The sequence below is a fragment of the Pygocentrus nattereri genome, chromosome 11, assembly GCF_015220715.1.
Source record: "Pygocentrus nattereri isolate fPygNat1 chromosome 11, fPygNat1.pri, whole genome shotgun sequence".
NCBI classification, from domain to species: domain Eukaryota; kingdom Metazoa; phylum Chordata; class Actinopteri; order Characiformes; family Serrasalmidae; genus Pygocentrus; species Pygocentrus nattereri.
The window spans coordinates 40,282,153-40,304,972 of NC_051221.1; the positions used below are offsets into that span (position 1 = coordinate 40,282,153).

The 22,820-nt window shown below is 41.2% G+C and overlaps 1 protein-coding gene across 1 annotated transcript; it reads left to right on the forward strand.

The window, feature by feature from the left end:
* Positions 1–629: 629 nt before the first annotated feature.
* LOC108432520 (zinc-binding protein A33-like) lies at positions 630–10,082 on the forward strand. The gene is made up of 6 exons (XM_017706395.2): positions 630–1,242; positions 2,801–2,896; positions 2,986–3,216; positions 4,236–4,258; positions 4,342–4,460; positions 9,399–10,082. Exons 1-6 carry the CDS (start codon positions 841–843, stop codon positions 9,941–9,943), a joined length of 1,416 nt encoding a protein of 471 aa, XP_017561884.1. The 5' UTR covers positions 630–840; the 3' UTR covers positions 9,944–10,082.
* The last annotated feature ends 12,738 nt before the right edge of the window (positions 10,083–22,820 follow it).

The window sequence follows — 22,820 nt, forward strand, 5'->3', positions numbered from 1 at the left end:
ATGAACAGGTTACGTTTTGGGGAAGACACCTCATAATAGAAAGTATCCTATAAATTATTTTGTATGTATTCAGCGTATCACTGTCGCTATTATTGCCTTGGGTTTAAATACATCAAACATAACCCTTGTAAATTTCTATGGTCTGAATTTTTATTTCTTTCTTTTTTTTTATTTTTTTACTCTACAGTCACAGGTTGAACTTATTTGGCCAAGCTGACAATAAACGTGAGGATTATGTATTTATAGAGGAAAATTAAATCCCTTTTCCTGTATCTATGACTGATACTTAGTCCACTCCCCTTTCTGGTCTATTTTTAGAACAAAGCATTTGTCGTTTTACCTAATAACACCCAGACTAGGAGCAGCACAACTATGTCTGGGGTAGGAGGGGTTAAGTGCCCTGCCCAAGGGCAAAACTGCAGGTTGGTCTGCAGCCTCGTCCCCAACTAATAATAACAAGTAAACCAGCCCTTTGTCTAATGGTTTGCTCATTTTACCAGTAGGTTACCTGCCTCTCCAAACAAAAAACACTAACATTTCAACAGCATTCCAGAGACAACAGAATCCACTTAAACTCCTCCTGCTGATAACCTTTTACCTCCGTAAGGAAGTGCAAAGTCTAACTACTCCTGTCGGCTTCTTAGTACAGCTTACTGCTGCAGCAAAGTGGCTTTTAACACAAGGAACGAAATCTATAAAATGATTTCCTGAGTTTAAGTTGGCCCTGGCCTTTTTTTGTTTGTTTCATTTGTTTATTTTTGGCTGGACTGAAGGAATCAATCAGATTTAATACCACGAAGGCTGCCGCCAGCAAGACACACTGGCCAACGGCGAAAGACAATGGCTTCCAGAACTTTCTCAGAGGAAGATCTCTCATGTCCTGTGTGTTGTGAAATCTTCAAGCATCCTGTTCTTCTGCACTGTAGTCACAGTGTGTGTAAAGCCTGTCTGGAGCAGTTCTGGAAGATCAAAGGATCCAGAGAATGTCCAGTTTGCAGGAGGAAGTCTTCACTGGATCGGCCTCCTGGAAACCTGGCTTTGAAGAACCTGTGTGAGGCTTTCTTACAGGAGAGAAGTCAGAGACCTTCAGCAGGGTCGGAAAGTCTGTGCAGCTTGCACAGTGAGAAACTCAAACTCTTCTGTGTGAATGATCAACAGCCGGTGTGTGTGGTGTGTCAGACCTCAAGGCAACACATCGACCACAAATTACGCCCCATTGATGAGGCTGTAACAGACTACAGGGTAAGCAGATTGTGTATCCAGCAGAATGTATTGGGTTTTCATTTAGAATTTCAATGTCAATTTACAGAAATTCTGTTAAGATGAAGGTTATTCAGTGATGCTTTCATTTACTGTCCATTAAGTTCTAGGTACTAACCAGGTAAGTGCAATCTCCAAAGTATTAGATAATTAGTTTGGGTATCATGACAAAGTTCCAAGCCAGTATAAACCGTATAATGTAGGGTAAATTTGTGGTACAAGCTCAGCAGTAATATACAGTTGTTTGGGGCAAAAAGTACTGGGTATGATGTAAAAAACTGTACAAGAATAAAGTACGTGGAGTCTTTCAAAGTATGTCCATGTTTATTACCTAAAAATGAAACTGAATCTGAGCCACAAAAGAAAACAGTCATTTGTACTGTAGTTTTCCTGGGTCTTTACCATTTACTTTGTAGTTTGTGCCAAATTTTACACCATATAATTCAGATTTACTTTCCTGCTTAAATGTGTGACATTACAGTGAAATTGAATGTGAGCATGTTTGTACATACCAGCTTAATAATGATGAAAGACTTAAATTCTTTACGTCTTTTATCAGTTTAATAGCTGGAACCCATCGATAATTTCAGTGTAATTTAGATAGACTATCTTAGCACTCATCAGCATTTCACCCAAAAATTCACCCAAAACTACACAGAGCTTCTGAATTAGTACCCCACACTTACTCTTACTTTACTCCGTCAATATCTCAAACCTGTTTGGTATTTAAGTGTAATTTAGTTAAACCATCTCAGAACTTACCATCATGCTACCCAAAATAATGATCTAGTACTTTAGAACTGGTACCTCACATTTTCCTGGTAAAATCAGGTGCGTTCAATTTCAGCTGGATCTGTGAAGCGTACCATGTAGGTTCAGTATCTGCATGACCTCATTTGAACATCTACAGATGTGAAAGAAAGGTTCAGTTACTAAACATCTGGATAGGGTTTCATGTTGAACATCTGCGATGTCTGGCTAGGTCCACATTCAAGACTGTCTCAATATGAATGTCTGGACTTAACCTACATCGCCTAATGCTTTTCATTTTAAATGAATCGTGCTTTTATTAAATAAAAAATAACTTCAAAATAAAACGTTATTGTGAAAATGACAATGATATCGTAGTAATTTGAGTTTTCATGAAACCTCAATGATTTTTTTTTGCTTTTTTGGACACTTTGTCAGATCATCCTAAAAAATACTTGATGTAGGAACAAGCAGTTTAATAGTGGCCTACATGCGACTAAAAACTCACGTGTCACTACACATGAAATATCTGCCAATCTCAGAGGCGTGAAACGAGTACAGGAAATTTCATTAATCAGAATATGCCAGAATATTGAGTTTGGCCTTTGTCCTGTAAGGGTAACTTTCCCTGTGTGCCTACTGATGTATCTTTTGAATGAACCCAGTTGCCAACTCTGAATATCAGCCATAGTGAAAGCTGTGTAGAAGCTTCTCTCAGTGACCAGTCCTTTACTCTTCTTGATGTGTAAAATGAGAACTGTAATGCAGCCGTTGTGTTGATTTATTTCAGGAGGAACTCAAAAATGCTCTGAAGCCCCTACAGGAAAAACTGAAGATGTTTAAAGAGTTTAAAGCGAACTGGGATCAGACTGCAGAACATATAAAGGTTAGAATGGAAATCTAGACAGATTCTGACGTGGAACTCATTTCATTACCTGACTAGTCCAATTCAATTTGACTTACTCTTCATTCCAGACTCAGGCCCAACACACAGAGAGGCAGATAAGGGAGGAGTTTCAGAAGCTTCACCGGTTTCTACGAGTAGAAGAGGCAGCCAGGATAGCTGTACTGAGGGAGGAAGAGGAGCAGAAGTGTCAGATGATGCAAGAGAAGATTGAGAAGATGAGCAGAGATATATCATCGCTTTCGGACGCAGTCAAAGCCATAGAAGAGCAGACGGGAGCCAAAGATGTTGCATTCTTACAAGTGGGACATTTTTGTCACTGGTTACATATCAGTGTACTGTAAAGATGGGCGATATGGCAAGAATAGAATAATACTTCAGGAAAGTTTGACGATATGCAATATACATTATGATATTTACTTTTTCACAGACAAAAAAGAACCAGTTGTTCTACATACTGCCAAAAATTTTGCAAGTTAATTTTTAAGTATCAGTTCTGTTTAGCAGTGTTTATTAGCTGGGTTATTCTATAAGGACTCTTACTGCAAAGGAAGGGTTAGATCGCTGGTAATGTTCTGTTAGATTAGGAATCACTAGTCAGTCTAATGCTGATGCCTGAGGAGTATCCTACACACTTAAGATGGTTCTTCAATTTATTTAGTAAAGAAAACGTTTCTGTGTAGAACCATGAACTCTCAATGAATCATTTGCATTATTAAAGGCTTCCTAGCATCATGAATGTTTTTGTCAGATTGATGGAGAACGTACTATATGTGGTTCTATATAGAACCTTTTTGAAAAGTTCTATATAGCACTAAAAAGGGTTCTGCTATTGTTACAATGTCAAGTTGAATCAGTAGAAGAACCCTCTGATGCTGCAGAGCCCTTTAATCATTTACATTTACGGCATTTGGCTGACGCTCTTATCCAGAGCAACTTACAATTTGATCATTGTTACACAGGTAGGTGAAGGTGGTGTTAGGAGTCTTGCCCAAGGACCCTTATTGGTATAGTGTAGGGTGCTTACCCAGGTGGGGGTTCGAACCCTAGAGCATAGAAGGCAGAGGTGTTACCCACTACACTATACAAGCCATGCAAATGGTTCTTTGAGTGTTCATGTTTCTATGCAGAAGCATTCTCTTTGCTAAAGAACACTTGAAGAAGCATCCTTTTAAGTGTTTATATAGGTTTTATACAGCACAGCAACTTGGCCATAAGCTGTGTCTTCGTGGTAAATGCTACAAGACAATAAATAGTGCCATATTGCCCCTGTCCTGAGGGAATTATTATTAATGAATCATTATCCCTTTTTGTTCCACAGGCATACAACGCCACTATGAAAAGGTAAGTGTTCTTTCCTCTGTCTCTCTCTTCTGTGGATCTGAATCCAAAGCCACAGCAGAACTGACTCCTGAATGTTCCTCCAGAGCCAAGTGTACCCTGCCCGGTCCAGAGACGCCTTCGGGAGAGCTTCTACATGTGGCAAAACATCTTGCAAACCTGGGGTTCACAGTCTGGGAGAAGATGCAGAAGATTGTTCAATTCTGTGAGTGTGTTTCTCCCTTTCCTTTCATTTTGTGTGGTTTTAATTTCCATCATTTTAGACGCCTTTATTTTTAAAGAAAAGAAATCCTTTAAGATGCCCCTAACGTGGAGCGAGGAGGCGTGACTTTTATTATGGGCAAATCCAGGGTCGTAGTCGTAACAGTCCGGATTCAAGTAGCCAATACGGAGAGAATAGGGGTCAGACATGATAAACAAAAACACAGAACAACAAACAAGATCCAAACATCTAAACAGTACAAACAGACCAAGCTTCCAAACATCAAACATTACAAAGACCAACACAGGCCAAGGCAAACACAGGGCTTAAATAGACAAGGGCTAACAAGGGATCACAAGGCACAGGTGGGGACAATTTGGAGTAACCAAACAAGGGGCTGGACTGGGATCAAAACAAACACGAACCCATGGACAGGACTGGGAAGGAAACACCATGAGCACATGGACAGGACTGGGAGGGGCCAATCGTGACACCTACAGCTCAAAGACACTTGCTCAAACAAATAAGGGGTTAGAGTGAGACCAGGGGTGCCCGATCCTGGTCTTGGAGAAATACCACCCTTTAGATTTTCGATTCACCGCACCTGCCTTTAATATTCAGAACCCCTGAAGGCCTTCATCACCAGAATCAGGTGTGTTAGATTAAGGTTGAAGCTAAACTGTGCAGGGTGTTTGATCCCCAGGACCAGGACTGGGCACGCCCACACATATTGTAAACATTTTTGTTGAACCTTGCAGGGAACATGGCATTCATGGCTTATATAAACCTATTAAAGCTATAAAGCTATAAGGTAGCTGCAAGAGAAACATGTGAGAGTCAGGACAGCAAAAAAAAGCTAACGCATGGTGTCCTTCTGCTGTCACAAGCCACTTTATAAGTCCTGTAAAGTATTCATTCAAAACTCAGAGCTGTCAGGTCGGATTTGGCAAGAGTTTTTTGGACTCCATCCGTACGTCTGCATGGATTGACATCTCAATCTTAGGCTTATAAAAGAGGAGGACCAGCTGAATGGGCTGGATCCTGTCGCATACACTGCTAGTATGAATTCCGATGAACTGACAGCATCAGTAGCACGAGGAATAGACTTTTATAATGCCCAACAAGGAACTAGATGTGGTATAAACTTTTGGCAAGAATGAAAGCATAATGCATGACTGATAAACGTGAATAATAAAAGTACTTTAAGTGCATAACATTTATATTCTGTGTAAATCCCTTGATTGTCATTAACATTTCATTTTGATATTACAGTGCTATTTCACTCTCACCCATTTTCTCTCATAATGGACTGCTCGCCAATATATCAGCTCAGTGATGATCTACAGCACTCGCCATGCTCACCACTTTCACAAAAGTAAAATAGTTTTAAAATGGTTGTTTTTGGACTCCATGGGGTCAATCCACCAAGTTATAGTCTATATGGAGCATTCTACTGAATTAGTTCAAACTGCATACATATAAAACGATTATGTATTCAGACCATAGATATTTAGACCTTAAATACTCACCAGGATTATGCGTTGATCAATTTAAACCCTAGGCATTATATGAGTAACTGGACGTTGTTTGTCCCAAACTTTAACCCATAAATGTCAATTTTTTAAAATAATGCTTAAAATAATGCTTTTTCTTCAAAAGTTTAGTTTGATTCATTTCAAATTGTTATTGAGCCTGGTTAGGATAGCTGTAAGGAAAAACAGAGGGGTACATTAGCCCATAGGTGAGAGAGGAGGAGTGAGAGGAGAGCGAGCGTACAGCGTTTGGCAACCAGAACTTTTTTTTTGGGGTTAATCTTATGGATTAGAATGCCCAAAAGCAGCTCAAACTAAGCAACATATGATTTGTGTACGGAAGATCTCAAAGTCTCAGCTGCTGAATAAAGCTCTCCGTGCTACTTTGACTTGGTAGCCCAGTGTCACTGTTTGCTCATTCTGTGAGAAGCAAATGAGTCTTATTTGGACTTAAAGACATTCACCTGTTTGTTTTGCACCTTGTCACTTGTCTCCTGAATGAAGTGGAGAAATTCTACGTTCTCCTTTCATTTTCCAAAGTGGAAAGCATCCTGCATGTACAGTTTGCCTGTTTCATGAGAAGGAAAGATGTTTGTGAGCTGGTTCTGCACAGCAAAATTCCCAATAAATCATGCTGCAGTGAGATACAACTCCAATTCCAATGAAGTTGGGACGTTGTGTAAAACATAAATAAAAACAGAATACAATGATCTGCAAATCCTTCAACCTATATTCAACTGAATACACTACAAAGACGAGATATTTAATGTTCAAATGGATAAACTTTATTGTTTTTCGCAAATATTCACTCATTTTGAATTTGATGCCTGCAACACGTTCCAGAGAAGTTGGGACAGGGACAACAAAAGACTGGGAAAGTTGAGGAATGCTCAAAAAACACCTGTTTGGAACATTCCACAGGTGAACAGGTTAACTGGAAACAGATGAGTGTCATGATTGGGTATAAAGGGAGCATCCCTGAAAGGCTCAGTCGTTCACAAGCGAGGACGGGCGAGGTTCACCACCTTGTGAACAACTGCGTGAGCAAATAGTCCAACAGTTTAAGAACAATGTTTCTCAACGTGCAACTGCAGGAATTTAGGGATTTCATCATCTACAGTCCATAATATCAGAAGATTCAGAGAATCTGGAGAAATCTCTGCAAGTAAGCGGCAAGGCAGAAAACCAACATTGAACGCCCGTGACCTTCGACCCCTCAGGCAGCACGTTGTGACGTTGTGTCCTCTGAGTCAAAGAGGAAACGGACCTGTCCGGATTGTTATCAGCACAAAGTCCAAAAGCCAGCATCTCTGATGGTGGGGGGGGGTGTGTTAGTGCCCATGGCAGGGGTAACTTGCACATCTGTGAAGGCCCCATTAATGCTGAAAGGTACATACAGGTTGTGGAGCAACATCTGCTGCCATCCAAGCAGCGTCTTTTTCAGGGACGTCCTGCTTATTTCAGCAAGACAACGCCATGCCACATTCTGCACGTGTTACAACAGCGTGGCTTCGTAGTAAGAGAGTGCGGGTACTAGACTGGCCTGCCTGCAGTCCAGACCGTCTCCCATTGAAAATGTGTGGCGCATTATGAAGCTCAAAACACGACAGCGGAGACCCCCGGACTGCTGAGCAGCTGAAGCTGGACATCAAGCAGGAATGGGAAAGAATTCCACCTACAAAGCTTCAACAATCAGTGTCCTCAGTTCCCAAACGCTTATTGAGTGTTAAAGGAAAGGTGATGTAACTCAGTGGGAAACACGCCCCTGTCCCAACTTCTCTGGAACGTGTTGCAGGCGTCAAATTCAAAATGAGTGAATATTTGCAAATAACAATAAAGTTTATCCATTTGAACATTAAATATCTTGTCTTTGTAGTGTATTCAATTGAATATAGGATGGAAAGGATTTGCAAATCATCGTATTCTGATCTTATTTATGTTTTACACAACGTCCCAACTTAATTGGAATTGGGGTTGTATATAGTTTTGAATATCTGAATATTTGACATTTTCATGCCATTTATTCACGTGACATTGGGTGTGTTATGGACGCCATGAGAGCGAAACTGCATATAACAGTCTGAGCTGCAGTTTTGAAACTCCATTTAACAGTTGGGAAACAGTAGGGATTTTAAGCAATAAGTGTTGCTATGGCGACAGGCACTTTAGGGTTGCCAGATTCACAGTTTTCTCACCAAATCGAGCTAGTTTGAAAGTGCACTCGCAGATCTAAAGTGTGTTTGACCTCCAAAAAAGTCTGACACAGTAGAAAATGAAAAAAAACAGATCATCTTTTGAATGCATAGTGACTCTATTGAATAGCTGGCAAGCTAAGGACACACAGGCACATCCAGCAAGAGAAGGGGTATTAAAGTGTGGCATATTTGGTGGCACGTGACTGATAGCCAGCTTCCTCTCTAAACTAGAAGGAGGGTATGCAAGCATGTAATCTGAAGAGATCCCTACAGATAGACAATCATTAATTAAAAGACCTGGAAGAACAATAAGGGTATTCATAAGTAATATGAGTTGATTTCAGATATTACTCCATAATATATTACTTAATTTGCTGTTGGAGCTTTGATTCATTCTGCGTTCATTTTTTTCTCATCCCTGATTTCTTTGCTGATCTCTAAAGTTGGAAACTTAAAAACATTTCTGTAGCCAAGGTGAAGTATAATGCTGGTACTGTTTATTAGAGTAAATGTGAGGAGAAATTAGGCAAAATGCCAAAGCTGAACCTGAACTGGCACATGCCAGATTTCATTCCTTTAATGGCCAGGGCCCAAAGTTTCATTACACACTTCTATAACCTAAGAATAGCTCAGCCTGGGACTTTAAGAAGTCAATGTGCAGCCAAAAACACCTGTCATTGGATTAGGACATAAATTCAAACAGCTTTTTTTGATCCCTCCCAATGCTTACATTGGCAACCATGAATGCCACTTGTGCATTTTCCCAGTTCGACCTTTCAAACCATCTGTAGTGCCAGCCTGAAGCCCAGCTACTCATGCACTGTATGTTGCTTTGACTCTAGACCTGCATACCTCTCATTCAAATACAGCTTTTAAATGGCAAGTTCCACTGATGTCTCTTTTGATAATTAGATATTTTCAGCTAATGTTATACCATAAATTTATCACCAAAGTCTTGATTGAAGTATGATTTACAAGCAAAACACAGCCTTGATGCCCAAATTCCAGCAATTCAGCAAACTGTGTTGGACAGGAGAACTCTAGAAAAATCAACGAGCAGCTAACTAACAAACGCAACAGCAAAGTGGAAAGCCATTGCTCCCCTCAGAACCAGATGAAGCGATTCATCACGATTAGATATTTTAATGGTTTGACAGCCCTACTCTTGTACGTATGCATATGTATGCTGAATACTGCATTTTTTTTTTCTACAGCTCCAATAGCTCTGGACCCCAACACTGCTCACTCTAAACTCATCCTGTCCGAAGATCTGACCAGTGTGAGATTCAGTGATGAGAAACAGCCACTTCCTGAAAATCCAGAGAGGTTTAAAACATATCCGTTTGTCCTGGGCTCTGAGGGTTTCAGCTCAGGGACACATTGCTGGGATCTTGGAGTTGGAGACAACATAGCCTGGGACCTGGGCGTGATCACAGAGTCTAATCAGAGAAATGGAGAGATATTCTCCAGAAGTGGAGTTTGGTGTATGTGGTATTACAATGGTAAATATGGCGTCTGTTCTTCACCGGAGCCATCCCATCTGCTCTCAGTGCCACAGAAGATCCAGAGGATCAGAGTGCAGCTGGACTGGGACAGGGAAAAACTGACCTTCTCTGATCCTCTCACTAACACAGTCTTACACACTTTCACACAGCGATTCACTGAAAGAGTTCTGCCGTTCGTTGGTGCTGGTCTTAAATCATCTGCCCTTAAGATCATGCCAGTTAACTGCTCTGTAAGAGTGAATCAGTTCAGTTAGAGCTGGGAATGTCTGTGTCTGAATTACTTAAGTGGCTTGCTGATTGTTCTAAATCTTAGTGAATTTGGTTATTCAATGCAGTGAGGATGTATATTAAATACAGAATAAAGCATGTTTTAATCCGTGATTGAGTCAGGAATGTTACATGGGAGAAACAGCAAGTGCCATAGGGCTTCAGTGTGATTCATCTCGACTGTAGTTAGCCAGCTCTGTTGCATAGTTTTAGTCAAAGCAGTCATGCATTCCTTTCAGCACACATTTTAACTGCTCTTTAACTGACAAAGAGTTGCATGGTCTATATCAGGTGTCGGCAACACGCAGCTCCAGAGCTGCATGCAGCTCTTTTACTGCCCTTTTACTTCTCCACAGCAGAATTAGATTTGTAGGTAAAAGTAAAATAATCCTCCTTTGCAGTAAAATAAAGCTCTGCTGATTGTTCTAACACAGTTGAAACAATAAGTAGTCTTCAACGCTAAAGTTAATGTACTTTAACTGCTACTTCACCCCTTAACCCTGAAAACTGGCCGGCAGACTGCTGGCCATTATATCTCACAATAGTGTATAGCTAGTAGCTAATGAAAAGGCAAAGAGACAGACTTAAAAGCAAAGAGACAGATTTAAGGCGAACATCGATCATTTGGACGAATTTATAAACACTAATCTGATTTCCTGACACGTATAATCTGCAACAAGAATCTGTCAAACATTAAGAAGTCGCAAAGCTGAAGTCAGTTTCTTGTCTGAATCTTCCCGTTCCGTCTTAAATGGTGCTGCAGCTACATTCTGGCACCTCGGGGACCATTTAAGGTGGAATGGGAAAATTTGAACAAGAAACTGGTGAATAAGAAGCAACTTCAGAAGAAAAAGTTGAATGTTGAGAGACATTTTATAAGAAACTGTTCTACTTTTGATTCAAAGTTTCCTGCAGGTGATGCATCTTTTGTTGAATGAACAAAATGGCTTTTCTTAACATTTGAGTTGCTGATATTATTTCCCAAAATATTAATATTTCCCAGCTAGTTCCCAGTCTGCCCATGGCGAACTCGTTTAAATCTAACATTAACGCTGCATAATCAGCACTAGTTATGCAAGTCAGACCAGACTCGCAAACCAATGTAGTGGAGATCCACTGGACTACACAGCATTATGAAAGGAGATTCTCTACTCAAAGGTAAATGTAGGGCTGGGAAACTGAGCTGTTAGGTATTATAAGTAAAAACATTACTAAATCTGTTAATTATCCCCAGAGCTGACAGCACATGACTTGCTCAAGGTCCTTGAGCAAGACACCTAACCCCCAACTGCTCCCCGGGTGCTGCGGATTGGGCTGTCCGCCGCTCCGGGCAAGTGTGCTCACTGCCCCCTAGTGTGTGTGCTCACTAAAGTGTATGTGGTGTTTCACTTCACAGATGGGTTAAATGCGGAGGTGAAATTTCCCCATTGTGGGACTAATAAGGGTCACTTGATCTGAATCTGGGTGGCACGTGGCGCGGTGGGTAGCGCTGTCGCCTCACAGCGAGGAGGGCCTGGGTTTGATTACCCGGCTGGGCGGGTGTGGAGTTTGCATGTTCTCCCCGTGTCTGTGTGGGTTTCCTCTGGGTTCTCTGGTTTCCTCCCACAGTCCAAAGACATGCAGTCAGGCCAATTGGACATGTTACATTGCCTGTGGGTGGGTGAGTGAGTGTCTGTCTGTCTGCCTTGCGATGGTCTGGCGACCTGTCCAGGGTGTATCCTGCCTTCTGCCAGATGACCGCTGGGATAGGCTCCAGCACAACCCCGAGGGAGAAGCAGCTTAGAAAATGGATGGATGGATTAATTAGGCCTAATCTGTCTAATTTATAATCATCCCTGAATGAGACAAATGGCGGTTCCACTCTGTTTAGATAGAATGTACAGACGTTATTTACAAATTTACAAATTCAATACAAATTAAATTATCTTGCGAAACAGTTTTAAGTTTATAGTTAGGATTAGCAGCAGGATTACGGTTCGGACTGGTGTAAGAGGAGGATAAGGTGATAGAGCCAGAGTCAGGGTTAATAAAAACTTATGGTGAATTTAATAAGTATTTAGTTTAATGTAAGTGTTAAGCAAGACGAATATCCAAATCATGTGTTCCTATAGTGGCTAGTGAAAGTGTTTGCTTTTATATATAATAATATAAAATATAATTTTATATATAATCAAATGAATCAGTTGTTTCACAAACATTCTTCAATCATTTTTGAACAGGAGTGTGGGAAAGTTAATAAAGAGTTGAACTAGTTAACAAGCACAATGTAAAAATGGTAAAACATTAATAAACATCCAGCTGCATGTTTAAACTTCATATTTTACGAAGGTTTTATTAACACACCTCTTAGTAAAGTATTCACTAATGTTAGCATATACGTTAATGAACCTTATACAGTATTAATAAATATAAATAGTTAAATGGCTACATACTACTTGCTTATAAATAGTTTAGCAGTGGCCCTTAAATTACTGTTATACATGTTACTGAACCTTATACTGAATGGTTCTTTAAGAACCACGTTTGTAAATGAGATATGTGAGTGAAGAACCTTCTTAAGGTTTAAAGAACCAGCACATAATGTAATGTTTCTATACCCTTTAAAGCTTTTTCACAGAGGCCAAAGAGCTCTTTTTCAGTGCCTCTTCTCTGATTGGACAGGCTTGAGATGTCTGGCTAACTCCTGATTTATGAAATGCCCCAAAGTCAGACACATGAGAGGCCCGAAGATCCTCACTGAGCCTGTAGTATCTCAGCTCTTTGTGAAATGTCTGCGCTCTCATCAAAGCTGCAGATGGGGAATCGGTTTAGCAAACAGGGCAGTTTTAGCAGTGCAACAACAAAAGGCTTTTGAATAATGGCTTTTAAAAGAATGCCCTTACTGAAATGAGCAGCATGTACGTTTACCATGTGCTCTCTGGGTGAACTCCGAGCGCACTCTGATGCTGTCTGGCAGTTCTTAACTGAGACTTTGATCATCATGAAGACAGAAACACCAAGAAGTAGAATAAAGTGATACAAACAAATAAAAAAAAGGAATTAGTTCCCCTACAAACTACTTACAGCCCACACAAACAAAGACACAAGACCTCTCTCTCTCGCTCTCTCTCTCGCTCTCTCTCGCTCTCTCGCTCTCTCTCGCTCTCTCTCGCTCTCTCTCTCTCGCTCTCTCTCTCTCTCTCGCTCTCTCTCGCTCTCTCTCGCTCTCTCTGCCATTTTGACACTGATGTAGCGTGGCACTGAAAGCCCACAGCAGCCAAAGTTACATCCTGCAGTCTAGATGTAAAAAAGCAGACACTAAATCACAGACGTACACCCGCACAAGCACAAACACAAACAGACAAAGTAACACCACTAAAAGGGAACAGAACGCTGGTCTAACTGCTCCAGACTGCAACTTTACTACAGCTTCACAATACAGACAAAACTGAAAAAGACAGCTGTTTGAGCAAATAAATAAATAAATAAATAAATAAAATCAATCAAAAAGCAAGTTCTAACCGATCGACAGATCACAGCGCTCTTCTGCGGAACACACCCTAACTGAGCCAGACTGTGCTTAATTCATTGTAAAATTATTAGAAGACACCAGCACTCAACAAGCAACCTTGAGAGGGCAGCGGAGCCAACAGCCTGGCAGGTGTTGTAGACAGGTGACGGTATGATAGAGGCTTTGCTCATGTCTCTGTGTTTAAATAAGCCGTGTTTACTTCTTACAGCCTGTCATTCCTTTTATCTCTCTACTCTTGCATCTTAAATGTCAAGAGACCCAAATTACAGATATTACTACATAGTCATTGTGACCCACTTAAAATAGACATTTGAAGTGAGACAGCACAAGCGAGTGGTTATTGGCTTATCCAGTGTTGCTTGCTCCCATGCCTTTAACATACTGTCTGAATATACAGTCTTCTTCTTCGCCACAGCGGATCATCTGCCTCCATCTTGCCCTATCCACTGCCTCCTCTACTTTCACACCAACCATCTCCATGTCCACCTTCACTACATCCATAAACCTTCACTGAGGTCCACCTCTTCTCCTTCTACCCGGCAGCTCCATCTCCAACATTCTTTGCCCAATATATCCACTATTCCTCCTCAACACATGTCCAAACCATCTCAACCTGGCCTCTCTGGCTTTATCTCCAAACTGCTCCACCTTCACTGTCCTTCTGATCTGCTCATTTCTAATCTTGTCCAGCCTGGTCACTCCCAACGAAAATCTCAGCATCTTCATCTCCGCCACCTCCAGCTCAGCCTCCTGTCTTTTAGACAGAGCCACGGTCTCCAAACCAGACATCATAGCAGGACGCACTGCTGTCTTGTAAACCTTCCCTTTCACTCTTGCTGCTATCCTTCTGTCACACATCAGCCCTGACACCCGTCTCCACCCACTCCATCCTGCCTGCACCCTCTTCTTCACCTCTTTTCTACACTGTCCATTGCTCTGGATGGTTGACCCAAGATATTTGAAGTCATCCACCTTGACGACCTCTACTCCTTGTCTGAATATACAGTCATATGCAAAAAATTTAACGCCCCCAGTCCAATGATGTTTTGTTGATTTTCTAAGTGGACATAAGGCAAAAAAAGATAAAAATATGTTGGATATGTATATTTATGCAAATAAATAGAAAATGTGCACTACAACTACACTACAATCAAAAAACATGACATATTTAAGTGTGTTATCTGCAGAGGATGTAATCACTGCTTGAAAAAGTCCAGAAAACACACTTAAATATGTAATTTGAATAAATATGTCATGTCGATTTTTCTGCAAATTTTAGCGCACATTTTCTATTTATTTGCATGCATACCCACATCCGACATATCCAACTTGTTTTTCACATCACAACTGTATTTGGAGATCATGGCCGAAATATTCAGTCGAGGAACAGAAGTGCTGTTCATTAATCCTTTAACTCTTTTAACTCAAGATGCTTGTAGTTTTAAGTCAAGTTATTTGTTATCATTTCATGACCCATTAAATGTCTCAGCAACCTTTCTAGGACAGCAAGCAGTTTGCAGTGGTCACTACATCAGTGAGAAACTAACATGTACATCAGGAGCAGCAATATTACTAATATTAACCTTTCAGAATGCGCAGTGCTTCAAACAACACATAAATGTGGCTTCACTGCTTGAGAAAGCCCAGTTGTTATTGTTGAAGTCTGTGGCCATTTAGCATCACTATGTAATGGTGCTTCTTTATTGGTTAATGTGCCTGACAGTGTAAACACAATTAAAATGTTCAAATGAAATGCCTTTGTTCGCATGAGTAATTCATGTAGGCTATAAATAGAATCATCTAACTAAAGCATTTCTTTCAGGTTTACAATGATGGACTGATTGCAAACATCAGTACAAAAGCCTTCGTGCATCCCAACAATAAAGATTCTTCTCAATTGCTTTCATTCCCACATTTCTATCATGTTAGGATGGTGTTACCATAAACATGTTTATACTTCACAGATCATTCTGTCACTTGAAGCGTTAGGGCATAACGTTTGGGAGTGATGAGGAGGTGGACACGTGTGAAGACAAGTGAGATTTATTATGGGCAAATCCATGCTCAGGGTCAAGACATCATCATGAAAAATAAACACAGGGATAAACAAACACCAAACAATCCAAACACTTCAAACAGCACAAACAAAGACCGGCCAACACACAGGGCTTAAATACAGGTAACAACGAGGGATAACAAGACACAGGCGGCTAACTAGACACATGTGGATGTCACTAAGGGCAGGGTCTGAAAACAAGGGGGCAGGACTAGGAAGAACTCAAAGAAAACAAAAAGCACGTGACAGGACTAAAAGGTAAACAAAAGCACATGGAGTAGTGGGAGGGGCCAATCGTGACATACGGGGTGGAGGAAAAACAAAACATAAAATGCGTTCATTTAGCAAATAAGCAGAAAATGTGATTTTAAATGTGTAGAGGGTGTGTTAACTCATTTTTACTTGTCATTTAACTAGGGTGTCCAAACTTTTGTGTATGATTGTACCTCCGCTATTGGCCATGTTAACAGAATAATACAATTTTACATTATAATCTGGGAGATTTATTAGCCCCGTTTATACAGCTGGTCAAAGATGAAGTGAAGCAGATTAAATTACAGCTATTCTATAAAACATGACAGATGAGACAAGGTGGTCTGTTTTGTTTGCATGACACCACTGACTGCCTATGCTTTATTTACTTGTTTCTTCCATTTCCCTTAATATCTAACACTCTCTCACTCTCCCCCTGCCTTTTTGGCGAGAGGAGGCTTGACCCTGGCTGGGTTGGTCACATATCTGGCTGCAGATAGCAGAATCCAGCACACTGGAACAAGCCTGCTGGGCTGGCATGATACCCCCACATTAACAATGACCCCAGGCTGGACCTTACAGCTGGACCTGACCCCTCCCCAGGACACTGTCATATATGCATTCGCTTAGACAGAAAAGGTAAGGAAGTAAAATAAACAAAGCTAACGATGTGCATTTAGGAATTGGATGCAAATAAGTGTCAGCTTCACAGTGTAGCTCTGCAAAAGTGTGGGTATCTGTCAGCCTCATTGAATACTGGCACCTCCTGCTAAGCTAGGGTCGCAAAAGCCCTTAAAATTCGGTCAACTCTACAGCCTCTGAGGACTTGGCATATACTCCAGCATGCAGCACTCTAACAGCAAGCTCCAAGAACCCCACACACTCACTCAGGCTCCAACAAAACAGCTTATGTGGCAAGACTTATCGACCTGAAGACTGAATTTCGTGAGTTTTGCGGATGAACGGATTACATTTGCTATTCCTGTCCCACAGGTACAGGAGCATTCAGCCCAAATAGGACCTGTGTGTTTGTGTGTGTGTGGAACTGATTGCATATGATGGGGAACACGTGGGTGTGTGAACCCCTGCGCCTATGTTGGAACACTGCAATGCAGTGAGGAGGCTTTCCCTTTTCCTCAGAGTGGGCGCAGGAGTGAGAAATCAATGAGAGAAACTCGCACTGCACGTATGCTAAAATAATCCATGTATAGTGTCTGCACATGCAACGCTGTGCAAAAGTCAGAGACCATCCTTTCATTTAATTTCCAGCAAAAATGGGCATTAAGTACAAGCTGTTTCTCTTTGCAGTGTCAGGAAAGAAGTAGAACGTTTGTATTCAACAGAAAGCTGCACAGATGCCTCAACAACTATATGTAGTTCGTGCGTCCGCTCTTTGCCTTTATTACAACTTCCATTCTTTTCAGGAGACTTGATTATACGGATATTTCTCCACACCCCCAAAGTTCAGTTTTAGAAGTTGGTTGCATTTTCTGCTTCTCATATTCCACGTAATCCCAACACATTCCGTGATGTTAAGGTCTGGATTCTAGGGTGGTGAGTCCATGGTTCTGAGAAGACCAGCAGCTTCTTTGATTTGTAAAATTTGTTGGGCTTCTGTTTTGTCTGTTTTCTTTTCTCAGTAAGGCTTTACTGGCAGCGACACATCCTTTCAGACCCACAGTGTTGAGTTATTTTATCACCTGTGGATTTTTTCTGCAGTGCGTAAGAGTGGAACACGATCCTCTCCCCTCTCTCAAAGATGAAAGCTTCCGTTTATCCGATGGTGATGGTGTTTTGGTGGTCTAACAGGTCTTGTCCCATTTTCTTATTTAATCATTTTATGAACTCCACTAAGGAGGAAGCTCCTGTTTTGTTCATAGATCTTACTATGACGTTCTCCTTTCTTATACAATTGGATTAATTTACACATAATCTGCTCAGAAATATGCACTGAAAAATGAATATTTTCTAATTAGAGGCCCTTTTGACAGTAAATGAAATAAATGAAGGGGGTCTCTGACTAGGCATAGTATACATATATGAATTACAGAGGCAGGTCCACGTGGATAATACATTCTGTCATGCTGTGCGTGTGTGTGTGTGTGTGTGTGTGCGTGTGAGTGTGTGTGTGTGTGTGTGTGTGTGTGCGTGCGCACGCATATCCCCATGATCCTGTTTATGTGTGTTTATCAAAGTGCTTCTCTCTGATCCTTGCGCTCAAGCGAACGAGGAGAATCTAAATCCTCAAAAGCTGACGACAATGTGTTCACCACAGTGAATTTATTTAGCGCAGATGCCAGGGAAATTAGCATCGGAGTGATTCAGCTGACAGACCCAGAGCACAATCTGACTGCAGAGACCCAAAATACTTGTGCTTACAGATGGAGAGGGAGAAGAAAAAGAAGATAGAGAGGGAGTATAGCATACAGCGCACTTTTTAAGTACCCAAGAGAGAGCAAACCTCTTTATGAGGAAAGGAAGAAATGCAACGTGAAGGATCCTGGCTTAGCTAGAGAAAAAAGTCAGGAGACTGGGAGAAAGAAAGAGACAGAGAGAGCCGGGTGGGGGTGGGCGTGGGGGTGGGGGTGGTGGGGAGGATGGGGGTGGATGTTGACTTCAGGAATGGACCCACTGCAGAGCCCACGGATTGTGACATTGCGAGTTGCCATAGAAACGGGGACAGAGCGCTTTAAGTATTAAGTGTTTGCATATAGATTGAAATGAACATGATTCCCGGTGCCTCGGCCCACTCCAGCATTAATAATGGATCTCTAGCTGTGGCTAATTTTTCCCACCATAACTCCGCCTGACTACTCGCTGTCAGCTAATGTAACATCCGCTCTCATTACAAGGCAGCTGGATATTATCATCGTCATAATCATATGACATCAGTTATGTCCATTTAACAAGCCTGGCCGTAAAGCTCCGCAGGATGAGGGTCCATCTGCAGCCTCTGAACTAGTTCAGACTGGCTTTTTCTCAGATAACTGACTATTTGACTATGAATCTAATCATATATCATTACACATTTGGCATATATCTTATAAACAAATATATATATATATATATATATATATATATATATATATATATGTGTGTGTGTGTGTGTGTATGTGTGTGTGTGTGTGTGTGTGTGTGAAAACTGATATTTTTGTGTATAGATCTTACATTTGCACAATATACATATATCAAATTGTCAATTACGCTTACTATATAGGTGCACTTTGCACTTCTACAGTTACAGACTGTAGTCCGTCTGTTTCTCTGTATACTCTCTTAGCCCCCTTTCACCCTGTTTTTCATTGCTCAAGACCCCCACAGGATTTGCGCTGTTGATCATTCTCAGCACAGTCGTGACACCGACGTGGTGGTGGTGGTGTGTTAGTGTGTGCTGCGCTGGTCTGAGTGGATCAGACACAGCAGCCCTGCTAGAGTTTTTAAACACCTCAGTGCTGGACTGAGAATAGTCCACCAACCAAAACTATCCAGCCAGCAGCATCCTGTGACCACTGATGAAGGACCAGAGGATGACCAACACAAACTGTGCAGCAACAGATGAGCTGTCGTCTCTGACTTTACATCTACAAGGAGGGGCAACAATGTAGGGGTGCCTAACAGAGTGGACACAAAACAAAGTTCAAAAACTCCAGTAGCACTGCTGCGTCTGATCCACAGAAATAACACCCGAACCACTCTGGCAGTAGCTTTCCAAAAAGAGTGGATCAAATGTATTTTCTACAAAGTTTCCAGACACGTTTGATCCCACATGCAACACATTGAACATTCCCACATTGAGCTGATTAAGTGATATATTTAAAAGAAGTTTTGATCTGTTTGAATGGATTCACATGGCAAACGTTCTAACTGCTGTTGTAAGAGTACAGAGGAAGAAAGAATCTTGCTTGAGCAGGATTTCAAACCGGCAGATGTGACTGGCTCTCAAAACAGTCGCTTCTTGCCGCATCAAAGTTTCATGATTCACCCCTCCTGTGGGGAAAACAGGATTTTATGTTGTAATCCACATAAATGTAATTTGACATTGAAATTCTAAGTATATATTTGAATTCTACACAGTTTTAGGTTTTAATACTATTTCTCAATTCACCATGGTTATGCAAAGCAATTCAGTTTACACGTAAAATATATTTTACATACACAAATGAATGTCTTACTGGTCAAAACTGAACTTTTCCTGGTTGAAATGTAATATTTATTTTGGGATTTTCATTTTCACATGTGCAAACCAAATTCCTGAGATCAATGAAATACTTAGTAACTGAAATGTAATTTTCGCAATTAAGATCAAGAAAAGTAGTAAATAAAACCTAAAGCAGCTCTTCCTTTAAAATGCATCACTCAGTTTCTGAGAAGGTTGAGTGGGTCTTAACATGTTATGACCTTTTTTACATTGACTGGCTCTTATTTAGGACCCCAGTGGAAAAAAACTACAGCATTAAAAAGGCACCAGTGCTCTAATCACCGTTACTGAGACTTTATGAATAGCTCTCATTTACCGTGCTTCATATTTTGTGCGGCTTAAAGCTGCTACTGCTGAGTTTTGTGCATCTGCCCCACTGTGTGTGTAAGAAAGAGAGGAAAGAGGAAGAGAAAATAATTAAGGCCTCCATACCTTCCAGCACTTCTGATTTGAGATACATTTAGCTTACTCGGTTTAAATGTTTTTAAATGGCTACCCCGTATTTTTATACAACCATTGTGTCACTAAGCCTCAGTTAGGATTATCTCTCTCTCTCTCTCTCTCCCTCTCTCTCTCTCCTCTCACTCGTTCGCGTGATTTTCCGAGGTAACTCAGCGAGCACTAGTTCTAACATTCAATAACATTTAGCAACCACTAGTATTAACCAAGTGTTGCTTCTTAACATGAATGTTATCAAGAAAGCACACTGATGTCATGTAAGCAAGCCCTGTGGTTTGGTGGTTACAGCTACATAGCTACAAACTCCTCAGGCAGTTTGTTTTGTACAAGGCAGAAAACACAAAACACCCCTTGATGTTTGTCACACAGCATATAGTCAAACTCACCCCTCCAAGTGGGAGTATCCTTTAGCTCCATTTAAGTCTCATCCATGTGAGCACCTGGCCAGTTTGTGGACATCTCAAAAACATCCTGACTGATTAGTGTAGCTGCTGCTGCTGAGGCAAACCTCTGAGGACTAGTGAAGATATTACAAAGATAGAATAGAATCCACAACCTCTGAATTTAACCCATCCGTGCAGTGAAACACCCACATACATGCACACACACTCTAGGGGGCAGTGAGCACACTTGCCCAGAGCGGTGGGCAGCCCTATCCACAGTGCCCGGGGAGCAATTGGGGGTTAGGTGCCTTGCTCAAGGGCAAATCAGTCATGGACTGTCAGCCCTGGGGATTGAACCAGCAACCTTCCGGTCACAACCTGCAGCCCACAACAGCCCCCGATGTTACTTACTGTGCAGGGACTCGGTAGGCTACGCTTCTAGCACACCTCCACATTTAAGGTATATGCTGAAATTATTCTTCTAAGAGTGTTCACTCCTCTCAGAACACATTCATTGCTTTGTAAAATAATTTGTTAGCCTTTTTGTTATTTTTACCTTGTATACTAACATATACTAACAATACTAACCAATCATACGAACATGTCCAAATCATGCATGCATGCTTCATTTGTCTTGGACTAGCGTAAATGTCCAGGCATCTGAGTGGAGCTTTGGCAGCCTAAACAAGAACACCTGAGAGCAATAATTAATGTGAGGGGATAAACAAAACACAGGTGACAGCAATGATACAGGGGTGATGATAACACCGGTGTACACAATGTTCAGACTTACAGGTTCATATTGTATAACTGTAATAAGCAGAAATGTAGCCTATCTGGGCTGCACCCTTCACATTGAGATACATCCAGTATCATTGTTATTAATGTATAGTAATATATATTATAATACAATGTGTATAATTTGTACTTCACTGTGGACTATACATCACTGTCAGACCAAAAGTCCATTTTTCTCTTCTTTTAGACGTAGATCAGAAGAAGTGGTACAAAAGTCCTGCAATACTTTTACAATCATTTTTAGCACACTGTATAGTAACAGCATTATATTTTATATAATACACAGTATATTACATTCTACTGCAGTGTATGCTACAAAGTCTATCCACTATAGGGCTTTTTTCCAGCTTCTGCTGAGAGAAAAGAAAATCAAGCGTGAATGCTTCCTCTCTCAGGCTCCCTGTTGTGTCTTGGGCCGCTGTTAGGTGAGTGCCTTTTTGGGTCAGTGATGTCAATGATGTGCAAACGCAGCACTCCATCTGGGCCAGTTGTTCTCTCTCCAAATGCAACAGCCTTTCCACCACTTACACCCCCCCCTCCCCCGACACCCCCCCACCCCTCACATTGTGTGAGGCCATGGCTAATTGAAAGTAAAGGTAGGCATTTTTTCCCCTCTCTGTCATTAAGTTTGCATATTAAGAAGAAGCGATAAGAGGAAAAGGCTCCAGCAGGCATGCAGAATCAGGCCCATTAAAGTATTGATCACTTGAGCTGAGAGAAAGTGGAGTAGGATTCTCTTTGATCTTTCCTCTCTCTTTTTTACTCTTCCCATCTTTATTTCTCCTGCTCAATTTCTATGTAATCAGTTTTCGGGAGGGGGAGGCATACTATCATAAATTTGGCAAAGAGTGGAGAAAAGTTGATCACAGGGCCACGGAAAAACAATCACGTCTGCTGCAGCAAGCTCATAAATACCTTGGCAACAACCTTGGCAATTAAAAGGAGAGGCAGAGCATGGGGAAAGTTTGTGTATATGTGTGTGTGTGTGTGTGTGTGTGTGTGTGTGTGTGTGTGTGTGTGTGTGTGTGTGTGTATACACTTCACGGTAACTGTATTATAAACACCCACCGTATATTTCACTAAGTGGCCACTTTATGAGCTCCACGTCTTTATACAGCACTGTGCAAAAGTCAGAGAATGCTCCTCATTCAAAAAAGCCATTAAGTATAAGTTATCCATATTAGATATAAGATAATCCACTTGCAAC